Genomic DNA, 12,268 nt, shown 5'->3' with positions numbered 1-12,268 from the left:
CTGCATTATCGTCCATCTCTGAATCAGGCCCATAGTCACAAGCGCACAAAGCCAGGGTTTCTCTGGAAATCACCTTTACCTGGAAGGCTATAAGGGAAATATAAAGTTGCTGTGACCTAGCGGGAACACAACATTTTTTCAGGGCTCATGATAATCTTGTTTTGATCACTAGGAACCGCACAGAAGAGGGAGGAAATTACATCAAGAGATGCTGCAAGGGTTTCTGCATAGATATATTGAAGAAAATAGCCAAGACTGTCAAATTCACCTATGATCTATATCTGGTGACCAACGGCAAGCATGGGAAGAAGATTAATGGCACCTGGAATGGCATGATTGGAGAGGTGAGACATTATACATACATTCATCTTGCTCTGCATACCCATGTATATTAGGTGGATACCTAGGCGCACATGCATATGTTACAGCCATTGCCATGTGTCTTTTTAAATGCCCTTCAGAGAATCAAATGTGATCCACTAATAGGTTTGCAAGTTTCTCAGATGCGTTCTTACCGTGGCTTCATGGGATATACATGTAGGTAGAAGTATGGAGGAGAGAGGACCAATGACAAGTTGCAATGTTTATGGATGTGATTTCGCAATAGTCCTACTCACTGGAATAACCATCACTCTTGTTGGCTTGATTGCCCTGGAGCTCTGGGAGCACGGTGGTGCAATAATGCTTCCCTGTCTCCATAGGTGGTAGTGCAGCTTTAAGGTGTTTTTAGCCAAACAGTTTTTTGCACATTTCACATGGGCAGATCTAGAGCAAATGCAGAGCAATCCTGAGACTGTGTTATGGGGCCTAAACATGTTCACTACATCGCTCCGTGCGTAGGGGCTTAGAAATAGCGATGCTTGGCCCCGTGTGTATAGCCCTGACAGATTGCTCCACACACAGAGCTGACACATCACTGCTGAGCGATCTTGCTGAGCGTTCTGAGCCATCTAGCATCACTCAGAATGTATCAGCATCTCCCCTTGTGTAGACCCCTTTAGGATGTCAATGAGGAAGACAGAAGTTATCCACTTGAAATCTGCAATTACCTGCACCCTACACCACTACCCCAAACCTACATAGACTCACCAGATGGTGAACTGCATGAAACCCTGCTCTGTTCAAACTCTGCTTCATCTGACAGTGTGTATAACAGTGAGTACGGCTATACCTGCTTTATCTTCAGTAAATGCACTCCACTGCTTAAGTAACTGGACAGTTTGTAGTTGTAAGGAATCTGCTGATGTGCACAAAGCTCTGCTTCATACACAAGTCTTTGCACATGTCGGCAAGTATCATAGGCAAACACAAGGGGGGTTTCTGGTTGCCCGGAAGTGGCTCAGATCATGACAACAACAGCAATGCTATATAATACTATATAATACTAATGGCATTTACGTAAAATGGCAGACTTGTGGTACATGCCCAGTGGAAGCATCTTCTTTTATCAAGTTTGCTTTGTGTATGTGTGGTTCTGAGTCCTCAATCAGTGCACAGGACTAGAGAGCAGCTGCCAGGAAAAAGAGACAGGAGCCTTACCATGAGGGGGGAGAATGTGAGCTTAGTGAGTGCAGTACTTGTTCTATTATGTTTGTGTACAGTATTTATTATAGTTTGTTTAACCTTTTCATGACCACTTACAGTATGTACATTAAATATGTTTGATACAGCCATAGACCACTTATATTTTTAAATATTGATACTGTTTTGAATACAGTATCCAGTGTATAAAAAGAACAATGTGTACATAGTTCTTCTACAGCTTCCTCAGACTCCTACTCTTGCTCCAATGTTCAGCAGAGTGGGAGACTGTGTGGACTGCATGTGGAAATCCTGCATTTGCCACTGAGTATGGTAATAGTACATCAAAGTTTTATAGAAACCAGTGGATGGACAATGCCAGGAGTCCAGTGCAGAACATAGGGGAGTTCTTGTCCATCACAAGTATATTAGTACAACACTAAAGTTGCCCATACATGGAGCTATGAGCTCTGTACTTTTTGTATTAGATCGCTAGTACAAAAAGCACGTGATGTGCTACAGCAGATGCGATCTAATACAAAATCACATGCTGCACATACTTTATGGGCGGTATTCAATGAGCCTGATTCGCCATGTTTTTATGGCGAATTTGTGCTGTTTGGCGAATTTTTGACTAAAACGGTGAATCACCCTATTCAATGACCAGATGGCGAATACATTTGAAGGTTTTTTTCGCCATGATTCACCGAGTAGCAATCGCTATCTTTTTATGGTGAAGTGGAATGTGAACTTTTAAAATAAAGTGTTTTGTTTTTTACATTTGGTGTAAAAAAATCAGGAATTTTATTCTGAGGAGGGGCATGCTATTTTTATTCATGTGCTGTAAGCACATGAATATATATTTAATTTAAAAAAAATATATATATATATATTTTTTTTTTTACACAGCAGCCAGCAGGGGGCGCCGGAGCCGAGCCGCTCATTAGATATTCATATATTCACTGCACCCGATCGTTACATATGCACGATCGGGTGTAGTGAATATACCCGGTCCCCTGCTGGCACCCCCGGGGGGCAGCCTGTGCTGCCTGGCACCCGGGGAGCCCACCTCCCCCCCACATACGCTCTGGGGCAGGCAGAGAGACTTCCATCTCCCTGCCTGCCACCGTCCTCAGGCTCCCTGCGGCGTTCGCCGCAGGAGCTCATATTCGCCGGTCAGGGGCAGCGAGCCCCTGACTCGTTGAATACCGGAGCCGGCGAGGCTCCGGAACGTGGCGAATGTGCAGCGAATCCTAAACAGGATTCGCTGCACCTCACCGGTATTTACATTGAATACCGCCCTATGTGTTATGTGATGTGATGTGCATAGGGCCGCGCATCGCATCGCACCTCAACATCGCTCCATGTATAGGCAGCTTAAGGGTGGTCTGTGTCTTAGAGACATTATTTAAACTTCGAGCTTAAAGTGTATACTGTTAATATTGGAGATGAGTAAATGGCTTATTATTATTATTATTATTATTACGATTCAAGGTACTCGGCCGATAAATGGATTTTCCGTAAAAATTTTATTCATACATTTTTTATTGACATCATAAAAATAAACATTATTTAAAAGGATTCTGTGAGAATATAAAATATGTTTATGTAAATGTGTTGTTTATTTTGTAACTTTATAAAAGGCATTTTGTTTAAGTCATTCACAAATTGGCCATGACACATGGAAATTGAAACTGTCAATTTGCCGATACTATGTTTGTAGTTGTACTGCATAGTGCGGATTTCCCATAATGCAATTCTTTTTTGTACTCTATAAAGCACTCTATTTGTCTTAGGGAGCTCTCTGTGGAAATAATAAAGCCGCATGAGGTAAAAGTCTTGAACTAACTGGCACAGTTTATGGGGATTATTCAGAGTTAATCGCTATTGTGCAAATTTGCAATCCTATCGATTATCCAATGACAGCACATGTGTACGTATCATAGTGCACATGCGTGACGCCAAATAGAGACAAAAATAGTGAAAATAGCTAACCGGAAGTCACCGTTTTGGGGTGATATGTGGCCATTTCAAGGGTGAGGCAGAAAAAATGCAGGTGTGTCCAGGTGTTTTAAGGGAGGGTGTGTGATGTCAGTGCCAGCCCTGCTCAGGCTGTATGTGTCGCAGCGTTGTGGAAGAGTGCGCCTTACTCACATTTGCACAGAATGGGCAGATCATATGATGGTAAGTGAATTGCTTCTGGATGTGTGTCAGGATAGTGGACTGCAATTCACTCACAGATTTACACAGGGCAGGTTTTCACTCTGTCTGGTCAGTGGATAAACACTCGCAGTCATCTGCAAATTTGCAGATCAGCAATAAACTCTGAATCAGGCCCTATGTCCCCACTCTCAAATCCCAGGTGTTCTATACTATGGGACTGATTTATAAACATGTATTTTCATAAGGCAGTATGGATGGTGCCTCACAGCACTGAGGTCATGGGTTCGATGCCCACCATGGCCCCTGTTCTTGTGTGGGTTTCCTCCGGGTACTCCGGTTTCCTCCCACAATCCAAAAATATACTGGTAGGCTAATTGGTGCCCAACAAATTAACCCATGAATGTCTGTGTGTGCATGTACATGTGGTAGGGAATATAGATTGTGAGCTCCACTGGGGCAGGGACTGATGTGAATATTAATGATTTAAATATTCTCTTTAAAGCGCTGCAGAATATGTATGCGCTACAGTATATAAGAAACTGTTAATAAATAAGTAAACATTTTTAAAACTCACTGTATATGATAAAGGGTGCTCCAGTCAATCTCATCCCAATGGCCATGGCAGTTAGGAGCTGATTGGGTCCATTTATTTTAGTCAATGAGTGTTATAGCCCATTGTACATGGTAAAACTCATTGATAAATGAGCCGCTGTATGTGCTACACCACAGGGGTTTCTTATGTGCTTTTCCACTACAAGCATTTCATTTAGGCAATGATGATACTAAATATGCCTGTACTGTGATATTAATCTCACATGTAAATTTATTAATGTGTTCTTTTTACATTTTAGGTTGTAACCAAACGCGCTTATATGGCGGTTGGATCACTTACCATCAACGAGGAGCGTTCAGAAGTAGTGGATTTCTCCGTACCATTCATAGAAACTGGTATTAGTGTCATGGTGTCAAGAAGCAATGGCACAGTCTCTCCCTCTGCCTTCCTTGGTAAATTACTATTACTGTCTTTATTTCTTCCATTCAACTTATTTTCTCTTTTCTTCACAGCCACTTTGTTTATTTAACCAATCGCTGTATTATTCTCTCCTTAGAGCCATTCAGTGCTGATGTCTGGGTGATGATGTTTGTAATGCTTCTCATCGTGTCTGCGGTGGCTGTGTTCATATTTGAGTATTTTAGCCCGGTGGGGTACAACAGGTGCCTTGCAGATGGTCGAGGTGAGCACGCTCATTCTCTTTCAGTAATGTCTGACAATATTGCCAGTATTATAGCAAGGGTTTCTCAGTCACTGCAAATGTAGAACTGACTGTGCAATGCACAACATTGTGCATGTAGATACTGTATGCCATAAACTTCTGTTGTATCTCAATGTTGTTATTTATTTACTCTTGAAAATACGGGGGTGGTACTGTGCTCACCTTCTTGGAACCTTGATGTGATGATTTATCCGAATCAAGGGTCCCGTGGCATGTATTAGGTTGGCACGTGCCTATGCACCAATATGCGATTCTGCATTACTCCAGAGCCTGGACCACTCGGGTCCTGCAGCCCCTTCGTACAAAAATATCCTTAGCGCCAACCTACCCATTTTTCATTTATTTACTCTTACTGGTGATCTGATTTGTTGACTGTGTACGCTATTTATTTATTATCAGACTCTAATATAGCACACACCATAGGCGTGCGCACAGGGGGTGCCGGGGGTGCACAGGCACCTCCTAATGAGGGGCACCCCCCCTCACAATTGCAGGCAGTGCCGGGGAGCGGAGCCAGGCTGGCCGCAGTTACAGACGGCAGAGCTGAAGCAGGAATCGGATACACTACTACATTGAGGCCCCTGGCTGCCTGTAGGGGGAGCTTAAGTGCACAGCTCCTCTCAGGCATTACATTACTGAGCAACGCTGGCTGGGTGAGGAGGACTGTGAGGACGAGGACGACTTCCTGGTGACTGACATGTGCTGCTTTTTGGGAGGCACTGGAACAGGTTTTTTTTTTTGTTATATATGCAGTCTTTATTGTTATGTGAAAAGGTGTGTGTATCAGCTTTGTTTATGTATAGTGTGTGTGTGTGTGTGTGTGTGTGTGTGTGTGTGCATAGGGGGGCTGTGTTTACTACAGTACATCTGTGTGTGTGTGTGTGTGTGTGTGTGTGTGTGTGTGTGTGTGTGTGAAGGCTGTGCCTGTATGTATACTATGTGTGTGTGTGTAGGCTGTGTGTGTATGTAAGGGACTGTTTGTGTGCATGGGGGGGTATGTATATGTATACTATGTGTGTGGGGGGCTCTGTTTGTATATACATGTGTCTGTGTGTAGATAGGGGGCTGTGTATATGTATACTATGTGAAGGGGGGCTCTGTGTGTGTATACTATGATTGTGTCGGCTGTGTGTATGTATACTATGTGTGTGTGTATTTATGCTATGTGTATGTATACTATGTGTGTGTGTGTTGGCTGTGTGTATGTATGCTATGCGTGTTGGCTGTGTGTATATGTATGCTCTGTGTATGTATGCTGTGTGTGTGTGTGTGTGTGTGTGTGTATGTATACTGTGTGTCATACTTGCCTACAGTCCCAGAATGGAGGGAAGGCTCATAAAAATTGGGCACCATTCTGGCCTCCTGGAAGGGTAGGCAAGTCTCTCAGAGCTTTATGTACTGCATGTATGCTTTGTTGGAAAAATGTTGTGATGTTATTCCAGTATTAAAGTGTGTGTGTATATGAACGGAAACCCCTCACAAGAATCCTGCATTTGCAACTGGGTACTAGGTGTACAAGTGTCCCGGCCCTGCCACTCTGAAGAGAGGGGAGGGCATGGGCCGCTGTACCTGAAATGCCGCAGCCTCCTTCCTTTTTAACCGCTGGCTGGATGCTGACAAGTAAAGTAGTTTCAATGTGCAGCATCCGGCCAGTGGCTCAAAAGGGAAGGAGGCTGCTGCGGCTCTGGCAGGCATCTGATAAGAAGAGTGCTTAGCGCTACCCGGAAGTGTGTGCAGTGCGCCCCCCCAAGCAATGAGCATGAAACTCCCACTGTCAACGAGCATTTAAGCACCCCCTTCTCAGGTAGCATTGTGTGTGATGGCCATTATGGTGTGTGGCATTATGTGTAATGGCATTATGTTGGGTGGCATTATGTGGAATGGGCATTACTGTGTGTGGCATTATGTGGAATGGACATTACTGTGCATGGCATTATGTGGAATTGGCATTACAGTGTGGAATTATGTCTAATGGGCATTACAGTGTGTGGCATTTTGTGTAATAATAGGCTGTGATGGACATGTCCAGTGATTGACATGCCCCTGGAATGGTGCACCCCCTAATAAAATGGGCTGCGCACGCCTATGGCACACACATATTGGGTAGCACTTTCATATTTCACCATTCACATCTGTCCCTGCCCCAGTAGAGCTTACAATGTATGGGCCTTATTCAGTACGAGTTGTACTTTTGCACATCCTAGATCAGAGGAAGGTGCTGGCCCGTCATGATTTGGGTCACAGTGGCCTGCCCCACCAATGGACTGCGCCCTCCACAATGCTGTGTCACCGCCATCCTGAAAGCTACATCGCCGACCCCTGCTGACTCTTAGACTGCGGGTCACATTTTCCAGAATGTGACTGCATTTTCTGGGGTTGCACATGATGGGGATTACTGAATTAGCCCCTAAATTCCCTACCCAAGTACATGCACACTGGGGTTCATTTTTGTTGAGAGACAATTAACCAACAAGTATATTCTGCGGAGGAAACTGGAGTATCCGTAGGAAAACCACACAAGCAAGAGGAGAATATAGAAAGCCCACACGGTTAGGGCCATGGTGGGAATCAAAACCATGACCTCAGTGGTATTAGAATGTATTTTTTTGGAATGCTTTTAAATCTTAATAGTTTTACTTAGTATTTAGTATTGTCTGTTACATGTAATCAGAAATAATATTAATATTATTAATAAGAATTGATTATTATTTGTTAGGAAAGCATTGTATAGTTGAACGTAACAGCATATGGATATATTATGCAAACCCTTATGTATACTATAGGTCAATAATGTCACAAGACAAATTACAGAACCAGGTGCTATATCCAACTGCAGTTCACATCATGTTATAAAATCAGCTCAATAACCTTTAGAAAGCGAGTGTACAGGGTATCCGGACTCATGATAGATTGACTCTAGTCGACAGTCATAAGGCCAACCACTATTGGTCGACAGTGAAAATGTCGACAGGGTCAAAGGTTGGCGGGGTTCAAAAGGTCGACATCGTCAAAAGGTCGACATCGTCAAAAGGTCGACATGAAAAAGGTTGACATGTTGTTGTTTTTTAAACAATGAGCCAACATGTACTGACAGGCGGTATTTTATGCCCTACCATCCACTATGGCATTGAGGGAGAATAAAATAGTGTGCCCAAAGCATGGCGAGCGTAGTGAGCCATGCGAGGGGACGCGGTACACTTAGACGGTGTTCATACCAACCTATGTTGAAATAGACACCAAAAAAAGCATGAAAAACTAATGTAGACTTTTTTCATGTCGACCTTTTGACTGTCGACCTTTTGACCCTGCCAACCTTTTGACCCTGATGACCTATAGTGGTCGATCTTATAACTGTAGACCTATACATTGTAGATATAAAATACCATAACTAGAAGCTGCTAAAAATGTTAAATAATAGGCGCATGGGCAGAACAAGGCCCAAATGGGCCCCATAGAAGACATTGTTATACTTTTAAAACAATTGCTGCACACACAATTACTTGTACAAGGGTTATCTTGTAATATGAATTGTCCCATCCAAGTACATTGTGTTTATTAGGTATCACTGTTGTATTTATTATATGTTTCCCTGCTGAAAGCAGGGCCATCTTTACATACAGTATAGGCACACCAGTCAGCTGCCCAGGGCACCCTAATTTTAGGGGACTCTGAGCAGGGGTGGATAGTGGTCACACAGTCAGAACAGTGAGGCAGCATTCTCTACCCACCTCCCAGCCTGCAGCCAGACAGCGAAAGGCTATCAGGATTCTGATTGGTGGATGGCTGGAGCTAATCACCAATGAGAGTGCTTACAGCCATTTACTGCATGGAAGCATGTGGAGAGCTGATACGGGACGGCAGGAGAGGCATATTATGATATTTTTTGGATTTGTTCCCATAAATGGGTTTGCTGTTAAGAATTCCGTTTCTGAAAGACAGGAATGTAATCTTTTTCATATATTTTTTTGTGATACCGTAGTGTTTTAAAGCTTCAAACCTAGTGAGTGCTGTTGGTGAAGAGGTGCTTTAACCTTCTTCATATATTTCCCATTAAAACTGAAATACCTCTTCAGTTTCCTAAGGTACTTTCCACATGCTGTAGATAAAACACTGGTTCTAGTACAGAGCCAGCAAGTGGTAAGAGGTGGGGAGTATTTAAGACAAATGACCAATCACAGAGTTTCTTTTAGGGCACTTTGTGATTGGTCAGTACTTGCACCCTCTCTCTACCAACTGGATTGTGGCCAAGGTTGTGAGAAAAACTAAGAAACCACGGGGAAAATCAGCTGCATGCTACAGCCCTTGTGGATGGGGGAGGGGCCGCCCATAGAACTCTCTTTCTTATGTGTTATTGCAGCTATAGACTTGGGCTAGGAGATAATGAAACGTTTTACATTTCATTAGTGATGGTTTTCTATCTCATGTTTGGTTTTTGACCTACAGAGCCTGGTGGTCCTTCATTTACCATTGGTAAAGCCATTTGGCTGCTCTGGGGCCTCGTGTTCAATAATTCTGTGCCTGTGCAGAATCCAAAGGGAACTACAAGTAAGATAATGGTGTCGGTTTGGGCCTTCTTCGCTGTGATCTTCCTGGCCAGTTACACAGCCAACCTTGCTGCCTTTATGATTCAAGAAGAATATGTGGACCAGGTGTCCGGTCTCAGTGATAAAAAGGTATGGCACCAGAAAAGTGGGTGGTATGTTATCACAAATCACATTTTTGTTTCATATTGATCGTTCAGTACAAATTTTTTTTCCACATTGATTTATTTGAGTAGAAACCTTATTCACACAAAAACCTCTGAAGCTGAGAAACCTAGATCTTCTGCATAGCTAACAGTGGATTACCACCCGTTATCTATTATTATTATTATTATTAGTATTATTATCGTTTATTTATATGGCGCCACAAGGGTTCCGCAGCGCCTGACAATACTACATAGATGAGCAAAGAACAATACAAGAAAGATGGTTTAGTATTTCTTACTCTAGATGTTTGCTTATCGTCACCTGCCATTTCCACTGAGCCATTTATAGGTTCTTCGTCTGAAATTCGGATTGTTCATGGGAAAATTGTGAAAACAATTCACGCTTATTATTATTATTATTATTATTATTATTAATAATAATAATAATAATAATTTTATTTATATAGCATTCTTTCTCCAATAGGACTCAAGGCGCTTTACATATAGAATGAATGTAATACAGTGCAGGAACAGTAAAGTACAGAAAAGCTTTTCTAAACGAAACAGGAAAGTCTTGAGCCTGTTTTTGAAGGATTGCATCCAGCATAGCCACAACATTTCCTATATCTTAGTTAGATAGATAGGTAGATAGATAGATAGAGAGATATAGAATGACCCTGTGTTCCAGGCCTTTGCTTTGTTTTATTACAAACTAAGGCCCTTATCTGAGCATAATCAGTAGATGCCTATGTTTTGATTTTAAAAAATGCAAAGAAGGGCATAGGGAGAGAGCAGTGACAGCTCAATGGGGGGTTGGTGACTTTGCAATACTGCCACCACACAACTCTGAGCCTATAGTGGCTGCATCCCCTACGGTGCTAGTAGTTTTACCACTGGTTACCTGGGTGTAATATTGGTTATTTTAGTATACATACCGTCACTCTACATTTTATATTTTTATCCTTTCCTCATGTACCAGTATATGTGTTTTATTATTGTTTCTAAGGTGCTGTGTGCAGTGGTACAGTGGGGAGTAGAACTTACATAACAAAAGAAAAGCTACAAGTGTGATCTTAAACATGATGTTGAGTATTTATAAAAATGAAGGGAAGGCCCTGTTCATGAAAGTTTAATATAATATTTAGGGTGTGGCAGAGCAAGATTTTAGGTGTAGATATAGTGGGGTAAAGATAGGAGGTGGATTTTGAGTAACAGGTGTGTTTTTAAGGATTGTTTGAAGAATTGGAGATTGAAGGGAGTGAATTCCATTGGTGGGAGTAGCAGAGAAGTCTTGGAGGTGGGAATTGAAGTTATCAGTGGGAAGGTGAAGTAACTCTCATTGGCAGAACAGCGAGTGTAGGGAGGAATGTGGCTGGGGAGAGGCTGTAAGGAATGATTAGTAAGCAGAAGCAGAGATGCAAGAAAAGAAGAATAGATTATCAGTGGCTTTGGGGATAGATTCAAGTGATAAGAGGCAGATTGAGGGCAATGCCAGGCAGAATGTGGTTCTTGTAATAAAAAATCAAAACTATACCTAAATGTAAATTATTGCAGCTTTAAAAAACATCCAAGTTTGGCCTGCAACCTGCACCTCTAGGGACCTCGGACTGTATTCCATCCCGCAGAAAACAAGTCAATAAGAGTTTTTGTTTACATTAATAACGAGGACATTCTAATGCTGGTGGGTTGTTGTAATGGTGAAAGTGACAGATTTGGGAAAGGGCTTGAATGTAGGTAGTGAAGAAGGGGTGAGTTGAGGATAACACCCAGGTGGCTATTATGAGGAACAGAGGAGATCATGGTATTGTTCGTGTTAATGTAGAGGTGGGAAAGTTTGGGAAAAAATTCCATTTAGACCTATTGAAAATGAAAAGCCATCCGTGTAGAGCTGAATGAGGTATGAGGAGGGCATGGAACAGAGTTAGCTTTGTATTTCATCAGTATTCAGATGAATTCTGAAGGAGATGATTAGTGCATTTAGGGGGAGATACACACTGATAAAGGGGCCTAGAATGAACCAATGAACTGCAGTGAGCAGTGGAGGTAGAGATAGAGATGGTGGGTGGAAGCTACAGTAGGATGTGAACTAGGATGGCGTCCCAAAGGGCAATGGCATGAATGGTGTGTTAAAGGGTGGTGCAAAAAGCTGCAGAGAATTCCCGAAGAATGATGGAAAAGTGACCCTTTACTGTAGAATGGAGTGGATTGGAGCAGTTTGTTGAAAGGCGTGGAGGAGAGGAAATTGGTGAAGCAGTTATAGACATTCCACTTAAATAATGTAGGGAGAGAATGGGAGGTAAGTAACTAGTATAGAGAAGATAAAAGTGTGAACATTTTCTCAGAGATGGGGAGTGGGCACATATTTGATTGAATGTAGGGGAGATATTTAATGACAGATATTTTTTATTTTTGAGGTGAAATAAGTGGTGAGTTGTTTGGTGGAGAGGGAGAGGAGCAGAGGGCAGTGGAGTAAAATATAGCAAAGAGCTGACAGGATTGGAAGATTGGGGAGATAAGATAAGAAAGTATCTATGAAAACAGGGCAGCAGTTGGTGAAAGAAAGGTAACAAGGGAAAATTTTAAAATCTCAGGGCTGGGGACATGAAGGTTATGCCTATTGAGC

General features: G+C 42.4%; 1 protein-coding gene across 1 annotated transcript in view; it reads left to right on the top strand.

Annotated features, from left to right (window-relative positions):
* Positions 1-12,268, top strand: part of GRIN2B (glutamate ionotropic receptor NMDA type subunit 2B) — a 549,931-nt gene that overhangs the window by 500,548 nt on the left and 37,115 nt on the right. The window contains exons 7-10 of the mRNA XM_083156581.1: positions 173-344; positions 4,536-4,689; positions 4,794-4,919; positions 9,402-9,631. Of these exons, the coding sequence (XP_083012707.1) occupies positions 173-344; positions 4,536-4,689; positions 4,794-4,919; positions 9,402-9,631 (682 nt within the window). The remainder of the gene's footprint in view (positions 1-172; positions 345-4,535; positions 4,690-4,793; positions 4,920-9,401; positions 9,632-12,268) is intronic.

The sequence above is a fragment of the Crinia signifera genome, chromosome 8 (assembly GCF_055691185.1).
Source record: "Crinia signifera chromosome 8, ASM5569118v1, whole genome shotgun sequence".
Lineage (NCBI taxonomy): Eukaryota > Metazoa > Chordata > Amphibia > Anura > Myobatrachidae > Crinia > Crinia signifera.
This window is presented reverse-complemented; position numbering and strand designations above follow the sequence as displayed.